Source organism: Schistocerca gregaria, chromosome 1 (genome assembly GCF_023897955.1).
Source record: "Schistocerca gregaria isolate iqSchGreg1 chromosome 1, iqSchGreg1.2, whole genome shotgun sequence".
NCBI lineage: Eukaryota > Metazoa > Arthropoda > Insecta > Orthoptera > Acrididae > Schistocerca > Schistocerca gregaria.
Genome location: NC_064920.1, coordinates 823130761 through 823152996, shown reverse-complemented (window position 1 = coordinate 823152996; position 22236 = coordinate 823130761). Strand labels below are relative to the sequence as shown.

The 22236-nt window shown below is 42.6% G+C and overlaps 1 protein-coding gene across 1 annotated transcript in view; it reads left to right on the top strand.

Moving 5' to 3' along the window:
* Window positions 1–22236, top strand: part of LOC126271480 (uncharacterized) — a 137535-nt gene that overhangs the window by 93175 nt on the left and 22124 nt on the right. The window contains exon 6 of the mRNA XM_049974157.1: window positions 9115–9314. Within this exon, the coding sequence (XP_049830114.1) occupies window positions 9115–9314 (200 nt within the window). The remainder of the gene's footprint in view (window positions 1–9114; window positions 9315–22236) is intronic.

Genomic DNA, 22236 nt, shown 5'->3' with positions numbered 1-22236 from the left:
GCAACGCAGCTAGCTCTTTATTCGCACGAAGTAATGGCTGCTATCGACAGGGGATCTCAAGTTCATTCCGTATTTCTAGATTCCCGGAAAGTTTTAGACACTGTTCCTCACAAGCGACTTCTAATCAAGCTGCGGGCCTATGGGGTATCGCCTCAGTTGTGCGACTGGATTCGTGATTTCCTGTCAGGAAGGTTGCAGTTCGTAGTAATGGACGGCAAATCATCGAGTAAAACTGAAGTGATATTAGGTGTTCCCCACGGAAGCTTCCTGGGACCTCTACTGTTCCTGATCTATATAAATGACCTGGGTGACAATCTGAGCAGTTCTCTTAGACTGTTCGCAGATGATACTGTAATTTACCGTCTAGTAAGGTCATCCGAAGACCAGTATCAGTTGCAAAGCGATTTAGAAAAGATTGCTGTATGGTGTGTCAGGTGGCAGTTGACGCTAAATAACGAAAAGTGTGAGATGATCCACATGAATTCCAAAAGAAATTCGTTGGAATTCGATTACTCGATAAATAGTACAATTATCAAGGCTGTCAATTCAACTAAGTACCTGGGTGTTAAAATTACGAACAACTTCTGTTGGAAAGACCACATAGATAATATTGTGGGGAAGGCGAGCCGAAGGTTGCGTTTCATTGGCAGGACACTTAGAAGATGCAACAAGTCCACTAAAGAGACAGCTTACACTACACTCGTTCGTCCTCTGTTAGAATATTGCTGCGCGGTGTGGGATCCTTACCAGGTGGGATTGACGGAGGACATCGAGAGGGTGCAAAGAAGGGCAGCTCGTTTTGTATTATCGCGTTATAGGGGAGAGAGTGTGGCAGATATGATACGCGAATTGGGATGGAAGTCATTACAGCAAAGCCGTTTTTCGTCGCGGCGAGATCTTTTTACGAAATTTCAGTCACCAACTTTCTCTTCCGAATGCGAAAATATTTTGTTGAGCCCAACCTACATAGGTAGGAATGATCATCAAAATAAAATAAGAGAAATCAGAGCTCGAACAGAAAGGTTTAGGTGTTCGTTTTTCCCGCGCGCTGTTAGGGAGTGGAATGGTAGAGAGATAGTATGATTGTGGTTCGATGAACCTTCTGCCAAGCACTTAAATGTGAATTGCAGAGTAGTCATGTAAATGTGGATGTAGATGTAGATCTAAACTCAACACGGCATACCAAAATGTCTGTCCCTTCAAAATCTTGTGATTATTAACGTAATTACGAATTATTATGTCGTTGTGTAATCAGTTATTATTAATATTATTATGAAACAGAAATAGACTCCTGTATTTATTTGTTAATAATTTCCACTACGAATTTTACAGTAAATAACTCTACTGGAACTTTCATTGTGCACTGGCGGCACATTCGTGGCAGTGTCGTTGATAAAGCTCGCCTCAGTTAACCATCGATGGATTTGAGTCTCTGTCTCCTTAATGTTTTAATTTCACTCAATGTCGAGAAGCCCAGTTCACACAAATATGTAGCTGAAAATGGCAATAACAAGTTAACTGCTTTCTCGGAGATAGCCGCATATTCACTGCTTATTGACATCCAAAATATATCCAAAGGCACTTCGAAAAATATTGATTTCAACCTTCTGTCTGCCAATTCATCTTGTAAGCGTAAAACCAATTTATTAGAAAGATATTTCGAGTCCACGAATGGATCAGGAACGCACTCATGGTCTTCTACATTCTCTCCACATTTTTTTTAATTCTGCAGTAAGAGTACTAAATGTTCGGTAACTAATTCCATCAACACCTTATTATCGTCAGTAATGTGCCAGACAATTGGAAACATCTCACACGATCCATTTTCAATTGTTTGTAACCACAAATGTACCTTATGAATACTAGAATATTATCCTTAATACTCATAATACCTTCGCTTCTACCTTACATTTTCCTGTTTATTACACATAAACGTATGAAAGTATCATAAAGATATGCTAACTTAAACAGCCATTCATTATCTGCAAATAAAACTGCATAGTCATGCCCCTCAATAGTAAAAAATGCAAGTACATCATCTCAAAGGCGCCCGTACGATAGTCTTTGTTACGGGAGAGGGGGGGGGGGGGGTGAGAAGATAAACCTGGGGCTACGGAGTGTTTTTAATATTTTGGAAGACGAATGGCGACTTGCAAGTAGCCACAAAAAAGTTCTGGTTTACACCCTGTTAAAAACATACGTAATACCAATTTTTAATCCATTTTCTTGGATAAAAAAACAGCTGACCACATTTATTTTTCCTTTCCATGAAACGGATGGGGGGGGGGGGGGGGGGCGATATACCTTTGGTCCCGGGTATGGGAGTCCTTGCCTCATCTCTTTAATTTCAGGCATTCGGATTAAAGCTTCACCTCAAGGTAACCACCGTACTTCTGTCTGAAGCAGTAGTGTAAATGCACGCTGTGATTCATTTCTTGACAAAAAAGTTAAAAAGCCGCATATTTAGGGGGCGCGGTTTGATGAAGTTCACGGCTTTTACTACTTGTCTATCACAATTTTCAGAGGAGATGGCAAAGACTTAGCAACAACGGATTCGTGGCGAATGAGACAATGGCAAGTTCGTAAATTACTATTGATTTCACGTACTTTACTCACGAATCCTTTCGTTCAGCATAGAACTGGCTCGGTCTTCACAAACACTAAAGCGATGTTCCCACTTAATTTACCGCAGACCAACGAACGGAACATTTCTTCATCGGTTGCTCGTTCGGGTAGGTCTTCGCGAAAAAAATTACTTGCAATATATGTTTAAAATCGAAATTCCTTAATTTCTTACAACAGTATATAAATTTTCGAGTTACACTCTTCACTTTATAGCGGCACACCAGATTCTCGCAGCACAATGCGAAATTGTACATATACAGAATGTGGAATTTATTTGATGTTTCTTATTTGTAGTAGAGATTAATATTGCAGCTTTAAATACTCACAGAGTTAAAAGTAATTAATAAATAAAAATCTTAAAATTAACGATTTATGAATAGAAGACAGAAACTTAGAAAGATGGAAAGAGGTTATGATATACTATCACTTTTTGACATATTATAAAATCGGAAAAATATCTAGGATAACAAGAATCTTGTATTTAAAAAGGAGAAATAAAAGACAATAGGAAAGTGCACAGATATGTGTTACAGATCTCACCACCTAGCTACTTCGGTGTGAAGGCTCGGCAAATCAGCGAGCCTGTCACATTCGAGGTAGCGTACAAAATATATCATTAATTCTCATTTGATAATTTATGTGCACAGATATGTGTTGTGTTACTCTTATAGTAGATCATTACATCGTTTTCATTACAGGTAGAATTTTACCTAAGCTTAATAAACAACTATATCATTTAAATTACAGTTACTACTCAAGACGTTTCTCTATATATATCGAAATGACAGTTGATCTATTTCTGTGTTCGTTAGCTTAGTTTTATCTTACATCTAGGCCTGTATATTAATCTCATTGTTTGCATATGCTTCAGCGTATGAGACTGTTTCTGTGTTTGTATCTGTGTCTGTGTCATTCCAAGTATCTTGTTCCCGTGTTCTTGTGTTTGTTCTTCTTTGTAAAATTCGTGGAACGTACGTGACACGTTATCAGTTATGTCATTGAGTATGCTCCAGTCGTCCAGCTGTCCTCGAATTTGTCCTGCGTCGTCATACTCAGTTCTGAGTGGTACGTGTGTCGGTCAGCCACAGTATAAAGTGACATGTTCGGGAGTTCCCAGTTCACCGCTAGTGCGCGTGGGTGTTTGACTGAGACCGAACCGATGGAGGTGTACTGGATATGGATCATGGGGCCAGTGAGGAAATGGACCATACCATATGCGGTATATATACGAGGGGTGTTTGAAAAGTCCGTGCAAAAATAAAAACTACTTACGTGTTTGGGGTAAACCTTTTTTTTTTAATTTTTCGACATAGTCTCCTTTTAGACTTATACACTTCGTCCAACGCTGTTCTAATTCGTTGATCCCTTCCGAATAATAGGAATTGCCCAATTCTGCAAAATAACTATTAGTTGCTGCAATCATCTCCTCGTTTGAATAAAATCTTTGTCCCGCCAGCCATTTCTTCAAATTGGGGAACAAACAGTACTCCGAGGAAGGCAAGTCTGGAGAATAGGGGGGGGGGGGGGGGGGGATGTGAAACGAGTTGGAATCCTATTTCCATTGATTTTGCGACCACAACCGCTGAGGTGTGTGCTTGTGCATTGTCGTGATGGAAAAGGACTTTTTTGCAGTCCAGTCACCGGCGTTTTTCTTGCAGCTCGGTTTATCAAACGGCCCAATAACGAGAAATGACATGCACCTGTAATAGTTTTACCCTCTTCCAGCTAGTCGAAGAGGATTATCTCTTACGAATTCCGAAAGACAGTCTCCTTTACCTTTCCTGCCGAAGGAATGGTCTTCGCCTTTTTTGGCGCAGATTCCCCATTGGTAACCCATTGTTTAGATTGTTGTTTGGTCTCAGGAGTATAGTAATGTATCCATGTTTTATCCCCAGTGACGAAACAACGCTGTAAAGTCCTGCGGATTCTTCCTGAACAGCTGCATACCATCCTTGCAACACTTCACCCGATTCCGTTTTTGGTCAAGCGTGAGCAATCGCGGATCCCGTCTTGCAGATACTGTCTCATGGTTCAAATCGCTCTGAGCACTATGGGACTTAACATCTGTGGTCATCAGTTCCCTACAACGTACAGCTACTTAAACCTAACTAACCTAAGTACATCACACACATCCATGCCTGAGGCAGGATTCGAACCTGCGACCGTAGCGGTCGCGTGGTTACAGACCGTAGCGCCTAGAACCGCTCGGCCACCACGGCCGGCATATTTTCTCATGTCCAAATGTTTATACAAAATATTATGTACCCGTTCATTCGAGCTGTGCACAGCACTATCAATCTCACGCACCTTAACTCTTCTGTCATCCATCACCATATCATGGATTTTATCAATGATTTCTGTAGTCGTAACCTCCACAGGGTGCCCACAACGTTCATCACCACTTGTGCCCATGTAGCAACCACTTATAAACTGTTCTAATCGAAGGTGCAGAATCACCGTAATGTTTATCAAGCTTCCCTTTAGTCTCATCAGGCGTTTTGCCTTTCATAAAGTAATGTTTAATCACCACACGAAATTCTTTTTCGTCCATTTTTTGACAATCACTCGACTTCCTCGATTCACACGAATGCCAACCACAAAGAAATTGGCCAATATGGCTGAAACTTGGCGTGCATTCTTTCCAAAGATGCTACTAATTAAACATGACCTCGATACGCGTCAGTGGTGACATCTCTCGGGTTTGCATGGACTTTTCAAACGCCCCTCGTATGTTTTAGCCTCATTCGTTTCTTGATGGTTGGGGAAAAAGTGTAGACGCGGCGCCCCTTCCGCCCCTTTTCTGCCAAATCCCATTCTCTCTACCAGGTATCATTTCGCCAGCGGTTTAGTTAGCACCATTCTGTGATGTCCTCTCCTATAATGTCAAATACCTAGTCACATCTATCTTTGGTCTACCAGTACGCTGCTACTCTTTAACGGATGGTAGTGTCAACGGGGCACCCACCCATCACCACACTAAGTGCCTCGGCCAATGTTGTGCCTAAGGCCTCCGACATCCTGAGCAGAACATTCTTTTGGCCACGTCTCTCATTGATTTTATGTGTTGCAAGCCTCAGTAGATGCGCCCAGGCTCTCGCCGCAAACCATACTATAGATTCGAATAGTGCGATATGATTCGTATGTATCGTCTTTATAGGTAGTCTATATTTTGAAGTATATAGTCTCGTTAATTTATGCATTATTTTCATTACTTTCTCGGTTCTATGTCTGATATGTTCAATGAACTTCAGTTTATCGTCAAGTGTAAACCTAGATGTCTTGGCACTCTTTGCGCTGCAAGGACGTGTTATTTAGCTCGATACTGGCCTTCTTTTAATTTCGCCTTTCAGTAGTAAGTGCATTGTATTATTAGCCGCAATTGTAAGTTTACTGTTATTATACTATTCATTCATGTCTATGAGGAACTGCATAGTCTTTTGCTCTAATTGTGTTCTTGAGTTTCCCGATACCACTACAAACAAATCATCAGCGTACGCTACTATCTAAGTGTGGTGTGTGTACTGTAAGACCTTCGGTACACACCCCATCAGATTATTTGACTTGTCGCTCTAACGAAGTAGGCGAGTGTCAGCAGTATGTCTCGTGGTCTTATCGTGGCGTGTTTGTCTTCTGCGGTTAGGTCAAACGATAGAAATGCCACTTGCACCCTTAGAGTAGCAGATTGACGGTGACCAACTTTAAACAGAACTTGATTAATTTTCACACACATTTATTAAAATAATAAAAAGCATAGACATTACGTAACTTGATTCTGTATACTATTTACAATTGACAATCTGAAGTTCCTTCGGTCTTGGTACGTTAATCTTATTCTCACATATCTCTGATACTTGACAAAGTGTCTATTCATTTATCTTCATGGCTATGTACAGGAATATGGTAATCTTATTAGGCGCAGACTGAAACTTGACTACAGACTGGTACAGACTAATGTAGACCGGTACAGATAGGTGGAGATAAATGCAGACTGTTGCAGACTGACTAATCGGAGGTCTGTACACTCGTTATAATACCTCGTGCATTCAGGTATCACTGCGCGAGTGAGATCCGCGAGGAGAAAAGGTTCTACGTTAGCAACAATCTCATTGGCTGAGTTACATATTAATACGCGGATCGGCGGAAGCAGAATTTGGTCCGTCTCTAAGGCAGCGTCATCTCGTAGTGCTGAGACGGACGAGGGCTGCACCTGCGGTGTTGTGCTTAGCTGGGCGCGCTCTAGTGGGAAAGTTGTGTACGCGCTGACTACGCGGAACTATGTCAACACTAAGTTGCTCTATCATCTCTGTCTGGACTATCAGCGGCCCAACAGCAATATCCCAGAATATGACCTGTGGGTACCCTTTGCTGATTTTCTTCACAACTCTTTGGCGGTCTGCTCTCCATTCTACAACTCTGCATCTGTAGTAACCGAGGAAGCTGTTATATAAAGCTGTTAGGATTTGCGTTTGGCTCAACTTTGCGAATAGCGCAGGCCATCAAAAGTTGTCAAAACCGCCACATGCATCAATCATTACTGCCACCATACACAAATTGCATTTGTCCTGTGTGCTCCGAGTTATATGTAAAGCCTTATTTTCTACATCGTCGATAGGCTTGTGTGGCCGGAATACACACTGATTTGGACTGATATCCAGAAGCTGTCTGTGTGACTGTAGTCCGTGTCCTGGACCTTGCCTAGTACATTCAGTAGATAAATAGGTCTGTATGATTTGCGGTCTGTTGAGTCCTGTATTCCAATTTTTCGATAATCACTGCATCAGCAGTCTTCCTTTGCTGTAAGTAAATCCGTCAGGTAGGGGACGATTTGTGGTGCAGCAGCTTTAAATGTTCAAATGGTTCCAAGCACTATGGGACTTAACATCTCAGGTCATCAGTGCCCTAGACTTAGAACTTCTTAAACCTAGCTAACCTAAGGACATCACACGCACCATGCCACTTGAACCACTTGAACTTGATTGCTGTGCGTTGCTCTGTCATATACTTGCCAGCCAGTGATGTGTGTTACAGATGTTCTGTTTGCTAATGAAATGTGTGTGTTACTGAAACCTCCGGCATTTCCACAGTATGTTGGTGCTTGCCCTACCTTGTTGAAGACCAAAAGGCTGCACTCATTTATGATGTCCGTTATTACACATCCTTTGGGATCTATCCAATTAGCATGCCAGGATGCTGAGCGTGGGTTAACGTCCGCGATGATGAGTAATCTTTTGCCCATGGTGAAACCTCCTATTTTCTTAATTGAGTTTGCAAAGGATTGAAACTGATCTGAGTACTGTGCGTATAATGATGCGACTATACCCTTCCCAATGTAACTTCCGCTGTTACAATGTGTTCAGTACATAGTTGTTATTTTTGTTACTGAAATTCGTGTGTTTGCCATCACGATTGCTGCTTCGGCGTTCTTTACCCCCATAATTGTCATATATTGTGTTGAGAGACCAAGTATTTTATCATCACGCGTGTAGGGTTCCCGTAAACAGGCGACATCCGCCTATACTTCGTCCATCAAATTGCTTACTTTTGTACTAACCCTTCTACTCCTCATACAATTCAGGTGTACGATCTTGGGGGTGGGGGATATCTTGTCTCTGCATAACTTCTGAGTCAGTTTCTTTAAATTAGAAGTGAACCCGCTCGTGTGCTCTCACTAAATCCTTGTAGATGCTGTTTAGGTCCAAACCCTCTCCCCTCCATGTTCATACCACCGCCAGGAAGCTACAGAGCTCTGGTTTGTGAGTTGGAAGGTTTTCTATTCGTAGGACCAAACGATCAGTCTGTTCTGTAATAGAGTAATTTCTTTCTTTCTGGGTAATTAAGTCGTGTTGCTAACTGTAGGGCAGTTTGAAATACATCTCTGTTTTCGAAGCGTAGACTATCCTCAAGGTGTATGTTGTCACCTACTGCTCCTTTATTGTCCTTCTGATAGAGGATAATTTTCTGAATTAATTTTCACTCTGTAGTGGAATGTGCACTGATGTGAAACTTCCTGGAAGTTTAAAAGGCTGTACCAGGATTCGATCCCAGAAGTTTCAAATCAGTGCACGCTCAGACACAGAATGGAAATTCATTCAAGTAACAAATCCTCTACAGCATTTCTTTGCAGTATTATTTCTATATATATGTGTTTTTTTCTTGTGGATACAAAATGTACACTATTATTGTCACCTTTATGTAAATAATTTGGGGGATGTCTTGATAATGGCAAAACTATGTATCAATAATTACATAATGTTGTAAAACATTGTAATTCATTACAATAAAGGAACTTTTGCTAAAAAAGTCAAAATCTCTGTGTTCAACTCCCGGTCCAAAACAGTTTTAATCTGCCAGGAAATTTCAAGTCAGTGCGTACTTCGCTGCTGAGTGAAAATTATTAACATTTTTACATTAGGTTCACTGCACGTGATTTGGCATGCTTATTTCACTGTTTTCGTTTTCTTTTCTAACTTTTAATCTTGTATGTTACAGGCGGCCGCTACTGAATGAAGGTCTACTAGACTATCACGAGCAGTACCTCTTCTTTCGTGGCGAGTTCAGTGCGCTGTGCAAGGAGCAAGAACCAAAGACATCACAGATGTTTGCTCTCGCCGACGCAATGTACTCCTTCTATCGTGCCTACTGGTTCAACAGTCTACAGTATTTATCTTCTGCCGAAATTAGAATTATAGGTAAGTTTGTTATTATGACTCATTCACTTCATGTTTATGCATCCATGACTGTTAACTGTATTCTAATTCGAAGAATGGCGCCCAAAAACTCATACAGCTATGTGTGCGGCCAAAGTGTTTCCGTTTTGGGGGCGTTGCTTTAGGGTATACGCAACATAGTGCGCCTCCGATGCACGTATATAACTACCGACAGGTAGGCAAGGGATTAGTGTGGCATTTATGTCTTTCCAACGTGCGTGCAGATAACATGGAAAAGTGAACTATGGCGACGCATTTACCAAATGCGTCCAAACAGGACCAACCCACTGATATTCTTCTCTTGGTTGCTGAAGGCAAACACCAGTAGACATTCATGGAAGAATGAGGAATGTGTATGGGCAGCATGTCTGTGGAAACCTCCCTTTTGGAACGTTGCGCCAAGTTCCTTGCTGTATCAAATGTCGTAGCTCAAAAGTTACGCCAACTCAAACTCGAGCAGCCGCCCTATAATCTGATCACACCCCATGCGATTATCACGCCTTCGGACCTCAAATAATGCCTTGAAGGGTCGACTATTCCTGTCAAACGAGGACGTACAGCGGGCAGTTACGGAGTTATTCACGCAGTACGACACAGTATTTCACCAAACGGCTGTCTTCAGCCTGCTGCATCGGTTGGACGATTGCATCAATGCTCCCGGTGATTTTGCCTGATTGGCAAACTAACTCTGGACTGCACGGCCTTCGGACGGAATCTTTTTGATCGCTCCTTATAGATTTCGACCTTTCGAGATTATCCATGCCAAGTAAGATAATTGCTGGTGTACTTTTCATCGTCAGCTTTTCGACTGGTTCGCAACTCTCCATCTGGATCTATTACAAATTAGCTACTGCATTTCGACGTACACTGAAGAGCCAAGGAAATGGATACACCTGCCTAATATCGTGTAGGGCACCCACGAGCACGCAGAAGTGCCGCATCACGACGTGGCATAGACGCGACTAATGTCTGAAGTAGTGCTGGAGAGAACTGATACCATGAATCTTACAGGGCTGTCCAGATCTCTTCTGAACAACACGTTGCAAGACATCCCAGATATGCTCAATAATGTTCATGTCTGGGGAGCTTGGTGGCCAGCCGAAGTGTTTAAACTCAGAAGAGTGTTGCTGGAGCCACTCTGTAGCAATTATGGACGTGTGGGGTGTCCCTTTGTCCTGCTGGAATTGCCCAAGTCCTTAGGAATGCACAATGAACATCAATGGATGCAGCTCATCAGACAGGATGCTTACGTACGTGTTACCTGTCAGAGTCGTATTTAGACGTATCAGGGGTCCCGTATCATTCCAACTGCACACTCCCCACACCATTACAGAGCCTCCGCCAGCTTGTCCGAATCCTGCCTCAGGCATGGATGTGTGTGTGATGTCCTTAGGTTAGTTAGGTTTAAGTAGTTCTAAGTTCTAGTGGACTGATGACCACAGCTGTTAAGTCCCATAGTGCTCAGAGCCTCCACCAGCTTGAACAGTCCCCTGCTGACATGTAGAGTCCATGGATTCATGAGGTTGTCTCCATACCCGTACACGTCCATCTGCTCGATACAATCTGAAACGAGACTCGTCCGACCCGGCAACATGTTTCCAGTAATCAACAGCCCAATGCCGGTGTTGACGGGCCCAAGCGAGGCCTAAAGCTGTGTGTCGTGCAGTCTCATCCGAAAGCCCATATCGATGATGGTTTCGTTGAATGATTCGCACGCTGACACTTGTTGATAACCAAGCATTGAAATCTGCAACAATTTGCGAAAGGGTTGCACTTCTGTGACATTGAACAATTCTCTTCAGTCGTCATTGGTCCTGTTCTTGCAGGATCCTTTTCCGGCCGCGGCGATATCGGAGATTTGATGTTCTGCCGGATTCCTCACACACTCGTGAAATGGTCGCTACCTCGGAGATACTGTGATCCATCGCTCGTTCACCGACTATTACACCACGTTCTAACTCACTTAAATCTTCATAACCTGTCATTGTAGCAGCAGTAACCGATGTAAAAACAGCGCCAGACACTTGTTCTCTTACATAGGCACTGGCGACCGCAGCACCGTATTCTGCCTGTTTACATATCTCTATGAATACCACGTCTATACCAGTTTCTTTGGTGCTTCAGTGTATTTTTGAGTCGTGCACTATAGAGGATGTAAAAGAACTACGTATATTCAATTTTAATGTTTAGAGGTGATTAGAAGAAACACTTTTTCATATGACAAAAGTGTCACCGCTGGGTTGTATCGCCGTCAGGAAGGTTTTGATTCTAGTGGTATATAATACAAAGGCGGTGTATGCACAACGGGGACATGCGTACTAATTATTGCATAACACACTCAAAACAACGTGGTGATTCTCGAATAACAGCTGCGGCCTCAGCCAAATGGGCAAATAGCTCTTCTGAAGCGCCTATTGACGTCTCGTGCACCAAACGCTTCATCTCGCTCAATAAAAAGAAATCCATCGGAGATCAACATCATGTTTTTTAAAACATTTTGAACACTGGCTTTAAACACGACTAGCGTCAAAACCTTCATGGATCCGTAACGGGGAACAGTGTAGGTTGCACCTGTGACATTTGTGTCCGATACAAAAGTGTTTCTGCATATCTCCTCTAAACACTCTGATCTTTTGGCTACATAGTTATTTTACACGTAATATAAGGCTTGTTTTAAAAATGACAGTGGGTTTCTGTAACACAGCCGTTACAGACATACACTGAAGGGAAAAAATCGTAACACCAAAAAATAATTAATGGTGAGTAATTAATTTTCGGGAATACGTTCGAAAATACCCCTTGGAATGCTGTTCATGAAGGGTAGCCTAGCATCGAATGACCAGACTGACTTACAAATTTGCAATCAGGATGCGTGGGGTAGCCGGCCGGAGTGGCCGAGCGGTTCTAGGCGCTACAGTCTGGAACCGCGCGACCGCTACAGTCGCAGGATCGAACCCTGCCTCGGGCATGGGTGTGTGTGATGTCCTTAGGTTTAAGTAGTTCTAAGTTCTAGGGGAGTGATGACCTCAGATATTAAGTCCCATAGCGCTCAGAGCCATTTTGCATGGGACAACCACGAGAGTGCTCCTGCTGCCACACGAAATCGCACCCCTGGCTATAGCTCAAGGTATCGGTCCAGTGTGTCTAGCACGCACACAGGTTGGTGGCAGGCACTGAACTGCCCCCTTGCAACCAACACACGGCCATTACTGGCACCGAGGCAGGACCAGCTCTCATCAGAAAACCCAACAGACCCTGACCCTACCCTCCAATGAGCTCTCACTTGACACCACTGAAGTCGAAAATGGCGGCGATGTGGGGTCAGTGTAGTGCGCGCTAACAGGGCGAGCTGTCCTCCAAGTAACTGATTTCTAGCAGTTCGTTGTGTCACTGTGGTGCCAACTGTTGCTTTAGATACAGTAAGATGCGACAGAGACTTACGATGGCCTTTCCTTCTGGTAGTGCCACGTGGCCATCAAGATCCCGTTCTTCTTGTGAGCGAACATTCTCGTGAACACCGCTGTCAGCAATCGTGTATAGTGGCTTCATTTCTGCAAAGTCTTTCTGCAATATCTCAGTAGGAACAGCCGGCTTCTCGTAGCCCTGTTACACGACCTCTGGTACAAGCTCAGTGAAGTGTTGATAATGGTGTCTTTGTCGCCTTAAAGGCGTTCTTAACTCATATCAACTCACCACATCCAATCATGAGACAACTAATGCTCACGACCGTTACAGAGTGTATTTAAAACAAATCTGATTTGCATCTTCATAGTGGCTCTATTAGCGCCACTTTTACACGACTGGCGCGTCGGAAAATTTGAATAGATATTATCTTTATCAAATGTAGAAACACACCTAACGACTTTAGTTTATGTGAATGACGCACAGGTCCTCCTTAGTGTTACGATTTTTTCCCATCAGAGTATTATTTTTGTTAACCTGTAATTGGTGTACTGTTCTAAAATTCTAATAATCTGTGTAAAGTATTTCTCTGTTTTCCTTTAATGAATAATACTTTGATTTGAAAGTGAACAGTTAATTACAGTAGACAAACTGTTAATATCGTTCTTATAAATGTTAATATTCTGAACTGTAATAAAACTGAAAAAATCATGAACGAATGTGTATTAACAGCAGTAGTTACGGTGTTGTTGTTGTTGTCTTCAGTCCTGAGACTGGTTTGATGCAGCTCTCCATGCTACTCTATCCTGTGCAAGCTGCTTCATCTCCCAGTACCTACTGCAACCTACATCCTTCTGAATCTCCTTAGTGTAGTCATCTCTTGGTCTCCCTCTACGATTTTTACCCTCCACACTGCCCTCCAATGCTAAATTTGTGATCCCTTGATGCCTCAAAACATGTCCTACCAACCGATCCCTTCTTCTAGTCAAGTTGTGCCACAAACTTCTCTTCTCCCCAATCCTATTCAATACCTCCTCATTAGTTATGTGATCTACCCATCTAATCTTCAGCATTCTTCTGTAGCACCAAATTTCGAAAGCTTCTATTCTCTTCTTGTCCAAACTAGTTATTGTCCATGTTTCACTTCCATACATGGCTACACTCCAAACAAATACTTTCATAAACGACTTCCTGATACATAAATCTATATTCGAGGTTAACAAATTTCTCTTCTTGAGAAACGCTTTCCTTGCCATTGCCAGTCTACATTTTATATCCTCTCTACTTCGACCATCATCAGTTATTTTACTTCCTAAATAGCAAAACTCCTTTACTACTTTAAGTGTCTCATTTCCTAATCTAATTCCCCCAGCATCACCCGATTTAATTTGACTACATTCCATTATCCTTGTTTTGCTTTTGTTGATGTTCATCTTATATCCTCTTTTCAGGACACTGTCCATTCCGTTCAACTGCTCTTCCAAGTCCTTTGCTGTCTCTGACAGAATTACAATGTCATCGGCGAACCTCAAAGTTTTTATTTCTTCTCCATGAATTTTAATACCTACTCCAAATTTTTCTTTTGTTTCCTTTACTGCTTGCTCAATATACAGATTGAATAACATTGGGGAGAGGCTACAACCCTGTCTCACTCCTTTCCCAACCACTGCTTCCCTTTCATGCCCCTCGACTCTTATGACTGCCATCTGGTTTGCCTTTTCTTAATCTTTCTTCTAAGATAAGTCATAAGGTCAGTATTGCCTCACGTGTTCCAACATTTCGACGGAATCCAAACTGATCCTCCCCGAGGTCCGCATCTACCAGTTTTTCCATTCGTCTGTAAAGAATTCGCGTTAGTATTTTGCAGCTGTGACTTATTAAACTGATAGTTCGGTAATTTTCACATCTGTCAGCACCTGCTTTCTTTGGGATTGGAATTATTATATTCTTCTTGAAGTCTGAGAGTATTTCACCTGTCTCATACATCTTGCTCACCAGGTGGTAGAGTTTTGTCATGACTGGCTCTCCCAAGGCCGTCAGTAGTTCTAATGGAATGTTGTCTACTCCGGGGGCCTTGTTTCGACTCAGGTCTTTCAGTGCTCTGTCAAACTCTTCACGCAGTATCTTACCTCCCATTTCGTCTTCATCTACATCCTCTTCCATTTCCATAATATTGTCCTCAAGTACATCGCCCTTGTATAAACCTTCTATATACTCCTTCCACCTTTCTGCCTTCCCTTCTTTGCTTAGAACTGGATTGCCATCTGAGCTCTTGATATTCATACAAGTGGTTCTCTTCTCTCCAAAGGTCTCTTTAATTTTCCTGTAGGCAGTATCTATCTTACCCCTAGTGAGATAAGCTTCTACATCCTTACATTTGTCCTCTAGCCATCCCTGCTTAGCCATTTTGCACTTCCTGTCGATCTCATTATGAGACGTTTGTATTCCTTTTTGCCTGCTTCATTTACTGCATTTTTATATTTTCTCCTTTCATCAATTAAATTCAATATTTCTACTGTTACCCAAGGATTTCTAGCAACCCTCGTCTTTTTACCTACTTGATCCTCTGCTGCCTTCACTACTTCACCCCTCAGAGCTACCCATTCTTCTTCAACTGTGTTTCTTTCCCCCATTGCTGCCAATTGTTCCCTTATGCTCTCCGTGAAACTCTGTACAACCTCTGGTTCTTTCAGCTTATCCAGATCCCATGTCCTTAAATTCCCACTTTTTTGCAGCTTCTTTAGTTTTAACCAATAGATTGTGGTCAGATTCTACATCTGCCCCTGGAAATGTCCTACAATTTAAAACCTGGTTCCTAAATCTCTGTCTTACCATTATATAATCTATCTGATACCTTTTAGTATCTCCAGGATTCTTCCATGTATACAACCTTCTTTTATGATTCTTGAACCAAGTGTTAGCTATGATTAAGTTATGCTCTGTGCAAAATTCTACCAGGCGGCTTCCTCTTTCATTTCTTTGCCCCAGTCCATATTCACCTAATACGTTTCCTTCTCTCCCTTGTCCTACTGACGAATTCCAGTCACCCATGACTATTAAATTTTCGTCTCCCTTCACTACCTGAATAATTTCTTTTATCTCATCATACATTTCATCAATTTCTTCATCATCTGCAGAGCTAGTTGGTATATAAACTTGTACTACTGTCGTAGGCATGGGCTTTGTGTCTATCTTGGCCACAATAATGTGTTCACTATGCTGTTTGTAGTAGCTTAGCCGCATTCCTATTTTCCTATTCATTATTAAACCTACTCCTGCATTACCCCTATTTGATTTTGTATTTATAACCCTGTATTCACCTGACCAAAAGTCTTGTTCATCCTGCCACTGAACTTCACTAATTCCCACTATATCTAACTTTAACCTATCCATTTCCCTTTTTAAATTTTCTAACCTACCTGCCCGATTAAGGGATCTGACATTCCACGCTCCGATCCGTAGAACGCCAGTTTTCTTTCTGCTGATAACGACGTCCTCCTGAGTAGTCCCCGCCCGGAGATCCGAATGGTGGACTATTTTACCTCCGGAATATTTTACCCAAGAGGACGTCATCATCATTTAATCATACAGTAAAGCTGCATGTCCTCGGGATAAATTACGGCTGTAGTTTCCCCTTGCTTTCAGCCGTTCGCAGTACCAGCACAGCTAGGCCGTTTTGGTTAATGTTGCAAGGCCAGATCAGTCAATCATCCAGACTGTTGCCCCTGCAACTACTGAAAAGGCTGCTGCCCCTCTTCAGGAACCACATGTTTGTCTGGCCTCTCAACAGAAACCCCTCCATTGTGGTTGCACCTACGGTACGGCCATCTGTATCGCTGAGGCACGCAAGCCTCCCCACCAACGGCAAGGTCCATGGTTCATGTGGGGTTTTACGGTGAAGAATCGTTTTAATAAGTCATGATCAGTTCGGTGCACACAAGCGAGTGAGTCAGGCGCGCAACACTGGACTAGTGATGGGGAGCTCGTGAATGAGTCGTTCAAATGAACGCTTCACTCCAGTGAAGTGTGAACTAACCACTCAATTGCAATGAACTGGTACTTCAAATTCTTCACAGATAGCACACTCCACACTTCTTTCTAGTTCACTCACTCTATTCCCTCTCCTACTACATCGGCGCTACGTCACTCATCCTCCCTTCATTTCAGTCCTCCCTCTACTGCCTGTCGAGGAATGGGGAATGATAGGTTTACGAGGGGTTGGGGTGGTGAGGGGCGAGGGGAAGGCAGCGTCAGCTGCTTCCTACAGTGCTGACATCATTACCTGTGACTGTTTGTGCAGTTAAACTTCTCGTCTACAGGTAGCCTACCGTTGGAAGCGGTTGCAGACAAATAAATATTAAAGATACAAACGAATAGGCTGGCTGTGTGAGCACGCACAGCCAACATGAAAATAAAAGGTTTGTTAATAACACTGAAAGAGGGATTTTACCTGAAATCGTACCAATAACTAAAGGTGACAGTTTACGTTTTGAATCTGGAGGAGTATTATTCCCAACTAAAATAAAATCTACAGAAAAACTTCTGAATGATTACTTAATGGAGGTATATAGACTTTGTGACAGTGCTAAACATACTCATTCTATTTTGGGTAAAAATTTTAAAAGGAACACAAAATTGGACTGCATTTCGTTGGTAGCCCTAGTTTTTAGTCCATGAATACAACAAATAGTGTTTCATTTGGCAGATAAAGACTTTTTCGGGCGCTTCACGAGAAAATGTCGAGCAAGATTAAATGTAATACCTTCTTTATATGTGACAGGCTTCTCTGTTTATCTTTCCTTTGTCCCCTTCGACCATGCCCTATTTAAGTTAACTCAGACGCTGTAAGACTGTAAAACGTTGCGTGCACGTTATTGCATACTTCTGCCATCTGTTGGTAAAATTATGAAGTATTACGAAGCTTTATTGTACGAGCGAAGCGAAGCGAGCGTAGCCGCGACTGTGCGGCGAACTGGGCAAGTTCGCCAGGCTTCCGTACTTCATGAATGAACTACTTCATTTGAACGCTTCACGGCAAAGAGTGAAATGAATGAAGCAGTTCACGGGAATGAACGAGTTCGACCGATCTCTACACTGGACTGTGCGGAATAGTAAAAGCTCCCGGCGAGAGAGGCGCAGTGGTCGCGCTCGACGTTAGCCGTCGTAAAACTGCGTCGTGGACAAAAGGGCGACGCTAGATTCACCTCGGCAACACTTCTCCGTGACGTCACTATGACGTGAACATCCCCAGTTTCGACCGTCTGGGACTGTATACGTCTGAGAAATGGGAGGAGGCATACACTGCGTATGACCTATGAACGTAAGCTTCTTCAAATATTGAGGATCTCTCGAAAACGCGTCGCTGCTGGTACGCTTTGTCGTAATTAAATATAAGGTATAAACATAACAGAAGCTGGAGCCTTCACACAGTGTTTGAATTTAAAACCGCATTAAAAATTGCAAGGTTCTACAGTGGTGTTGTAGAGTATTGGCTAATGAAAACCAATCTAGCTACTATGATGGTTCGCGCCTGCGACATGTAATTTTTTTTTTCCCTTCGCTTTTCTTAAAAGATTATGGGACTTTAGTAATTTGAGGAAAGCATGCTCTGTAATAATTGATGTTACGTACATATAAGAGCGCTCTCTCCCATGAGAGAGTTATAATTATCAATAATATACACATTAAGCATGAAACTCGCAAATGCCAGTAGACGTTCATAATAGTTGATCATCTGGTAAAACAAAGTATCACTCAAAAGAAAAATGCCAGCCGCGGTGGTCTCACGGTTCTAGGCGCGCAGTCCGGAACCGTGCGACTGCTACGGTTGCAGGTTCGAATCCTGCTTCGGGCATGGATGTGTGTTTAAGTAGTTTTAAGTTCTAGGGAACTAATGACCACAGCAGTTGAGTCCCATAGTGCTTAGAGCCATTTGAACCATTTGAACCAAAAGAAAAATCATAGAACAGACTGAGACATTTGAAAAAGAATTAAAACGTACGAAACATAGTGTCAGTCGTCTATAAAGCATTAAAGAAAATTTACAAGCTTGTTATTTTAGGACACTTTTAAGATGCCGCAGTGAATGAAAACATACTTCACACAACCACAATACTTTTACCATTGGGGAAGATTATTGTTAATTACTTTTCATAATACATAATTATGGTATGTAAATATCGAGTATGAAGTTAGCAGGTTTTCACTTTTGAAGGAAGAAAAGGCAGGAACACTCTGCATTGAATGTACCAATAGAATATATGACCTGCAATGGCTATCACAGTCACATCGATACTCCATATTTATAATCATTTTACGATTTCACTAGATTGTTATGGCACTATTCCATTTATTACTCTGGTCTGCAAATCACATAAAATTTTCCATCCGTAAGTAGACAAAACTATGTTGGGTACACACGGAGCGGGGTGACGCAGTGGTTAGCAGACTGTTCTCGCATTCGACGGTTCAAACCCACGTCCAGCCATCCTAACTAACGTTTTCCGTGATTTTCTTAAATGGCTTCAGGAAAATGCCGGGATGGTTCTTGTGAAAGGGCACGATCGACTTCCTTTCCTAATACGGTGGGACCAATGATCTCGCTGTTCGGTCCCCTACCCCGAATCAATAAACCAACGCTATTACATGGTGCTCAAATAAATAAACAGATCAGTTAAAACGATGTCAGTAAACAGGTCAAATCGAATAAGATGAAGGAATATGTGACTTATCCACTGGTACAAAGCCAACAAATCCGTTTTTTTTCTATTTTTTTTTTTTTTTTCCTAATGAGGCACACACAGAGATTGGGTATTTGCAGACCATTTCTGAAGAGAACGTTTGTTATCCAGACATTACTTTGATACTTGGGAATAAATAGGTACAGAAAATAGCAAGCAGTCATTATATCTGATCGGTAAATTGCTATTACAAAAAAGTTCCTTAGGTGATTGCATGCATCAACAAGACAATGGTGCCAAATATCAACTAAAATCTTAAGGACTATAGGCTCATTGCGGTGATACCTCTGACTCTCCACAAACCAGATGGGTAACCGTTCCACGGGATGCTTAGCGCGCTCAGACTCGATACGACCACGAAAGGCGATAGCCGTCCCCAACGGTCGAAACTGCACTTGCACACGTTCGAGGCCATGAGAAAGACATGCCGAGGCGCCTATGTCACAGCACTTGACACTGCAGGTCTGACGAATGCCAGCAGCTTTCTTCTGCGTGGAGCGAGTAACTACGTCAGACCATTTCATTAATTCTTGACTGCGCGTTTAAATGCGTGGAAGCTCGCAACAGTATACGACAAAATTAAGACCTTTGGTGGATACTTTTTCAGTTACATGTTGATTTCCCGTGGAGCCGACCGGACAAGCCGACTAATGTGACGTTACAAGTTCGTTTCAGGCCCCGTATTTCTCGTGGACTCCGGTAGATGTCATAGTGACGTCACGGAGAAGTGTTACAGAGGTGAACCTAGCGTTTCCCTGCACAGAGGTTGCGAAGGACACTCAGTTCTTATAACTAACTACTCACCATCGGAAGAGGGAATCCGGCCAGGCAGGGGAGCAGATTTAGGGTGGGAAAAACCGATACCGATACTGGATAACCAGTATTTTTCGGTATTTGTTTTGTCTCGCTTATAACTGGTTTTCTTTTCATTTTATACTACTAATCGGGTACAAAACTGGCATATCAGTTTATCACAGCAGCAATGCCAAATTCTTCGGTCTTTAAATAATTCATTTTTTCAAAAACAGGTAATATTTATTCGTAAAATTTCCATTGCTTTGAAGTATTGGATTATTATAAAAACTAGGAAAAGCGACTGGAACTATTTTAGTAACAACGCCTTAAGTTAGAGACAAGCAAAACACACAAGACATAATAATGGGTATAGTACTGCAGAGACAATATTGTATCTAGAATGAGATTTTCACTCTGCAGCGGAGTGTGCGCTGATATGAAAAAGGTTCGCAGAAGAGCTTCTGTAAAGTTTGGAAGGTAGGAGACGGATACTGGCAGAAGTAAAGCTGTGAGTACCGGACGTGCGTCGTGCTTCGGTAGCTCAGTTGGCTATACAGCGCACGATCTCATTTAACTACAAACGCCTGCTTCAAGCTATCCGCACGAACGTTCGTGGCAACCTCCTGAGAGCATTGGACATGTTACAAAGGGTGGATTTTGTTAACACTCATCTAGTCTCGCGACTACCCCATTTAGCACAGATTTTACCGATGCCAAAGGCAATGGCACACAGACTTCAGGCGGCGTTCGGCTACTTTGTTAGCGCGGGTCTTATCTTCAAAGTCCGCTACGACACGCTGACACTTCCTCCTCGAGATGGCGGCCTCGGCCTTGTCAACGTCCGAGCGAGAGCAACTGCCCTTTATGTAAGTACGATGGTTAAATCGTGGATCCGCCGCCGAAACGGATTATCGGGAAGCCTGATTGATGAAGTGGCCCCTCCCTCTCGAGTGGCACCCGTTGCAGTAGCCCATATTTCTTCCCCTCTCTCACATATCCGGACCTTTTTCATCGAATACAGTTATGTCCATGCCGACTTGCCTAGTACCAGACCCCCTATGGCACGTGATGTTTACCGAATCATGATGAGAAATCACACTCGGAATGTTGTGGAAAGGCGATATCCTACGATCGCATGGCCCGTGGTATGGCGTTCTGTACACCATATATACCTAGACACGAGCGCACGTGCGACCTGGTATTTGGTCGTTAATGGAAAATACATGACACAACTTCGTCTACATGCCATAAAAATGACAGATTCGCCGCTGTGTCCTCGCTGTCAAACGCTTGATACGGACGAACATCGACTGATGTGTGGATCTTCTGCAGAGGTGTGGCAGCTGATTCAGAAGATGCTTGCCTTTCTTCTACGTACGGCTCCCCATGCCATTACACCGAAATCTCTTCTGTTCCCAGATGAGACATACTTCCCAAGTACGAAGACCAACGCTGTGATCTGGATAAAAGGTCTCTCGATCTCTTATTTGTTCCATGAAGGTGATAAGAGTGTTCTTGATTTTTGGACATTCCTGCAAGATCGCTTTACTTTTCTCATGCACCATCCGCGATACCGTCAGTACTATGCCAACTTTTTGGGTAGTGCCTTCTTCGATCCCCCCTGCAGCTGGGGTGTCCCAGGTATGAGAAGATGACTTCAATGAGAGTGTGTAATACCAGGACTCAGTCCCATGTACCGGAAAATGCAATATTCTTCGTGAAGACGTGCCTGGAACATGCCTGACTGCCTTGGGATTCGGTGTGCGTCTACCCACAAGTTGGCGGGACGCGGATGCTGCTTTGTCTGTTCTGCAGGAGGGCGTTTTCTTTAATTCCTATAATTCCCTTTCTATTTTATATGTTACTGATGGTAATTCCACATAATTTTTTTTTCGCCTGGAGGGCGTCCTATGTGATATGAACAGATATATGTAAAAAAAAAAAAAAAAAAAAAAAAGTTGGTAGAG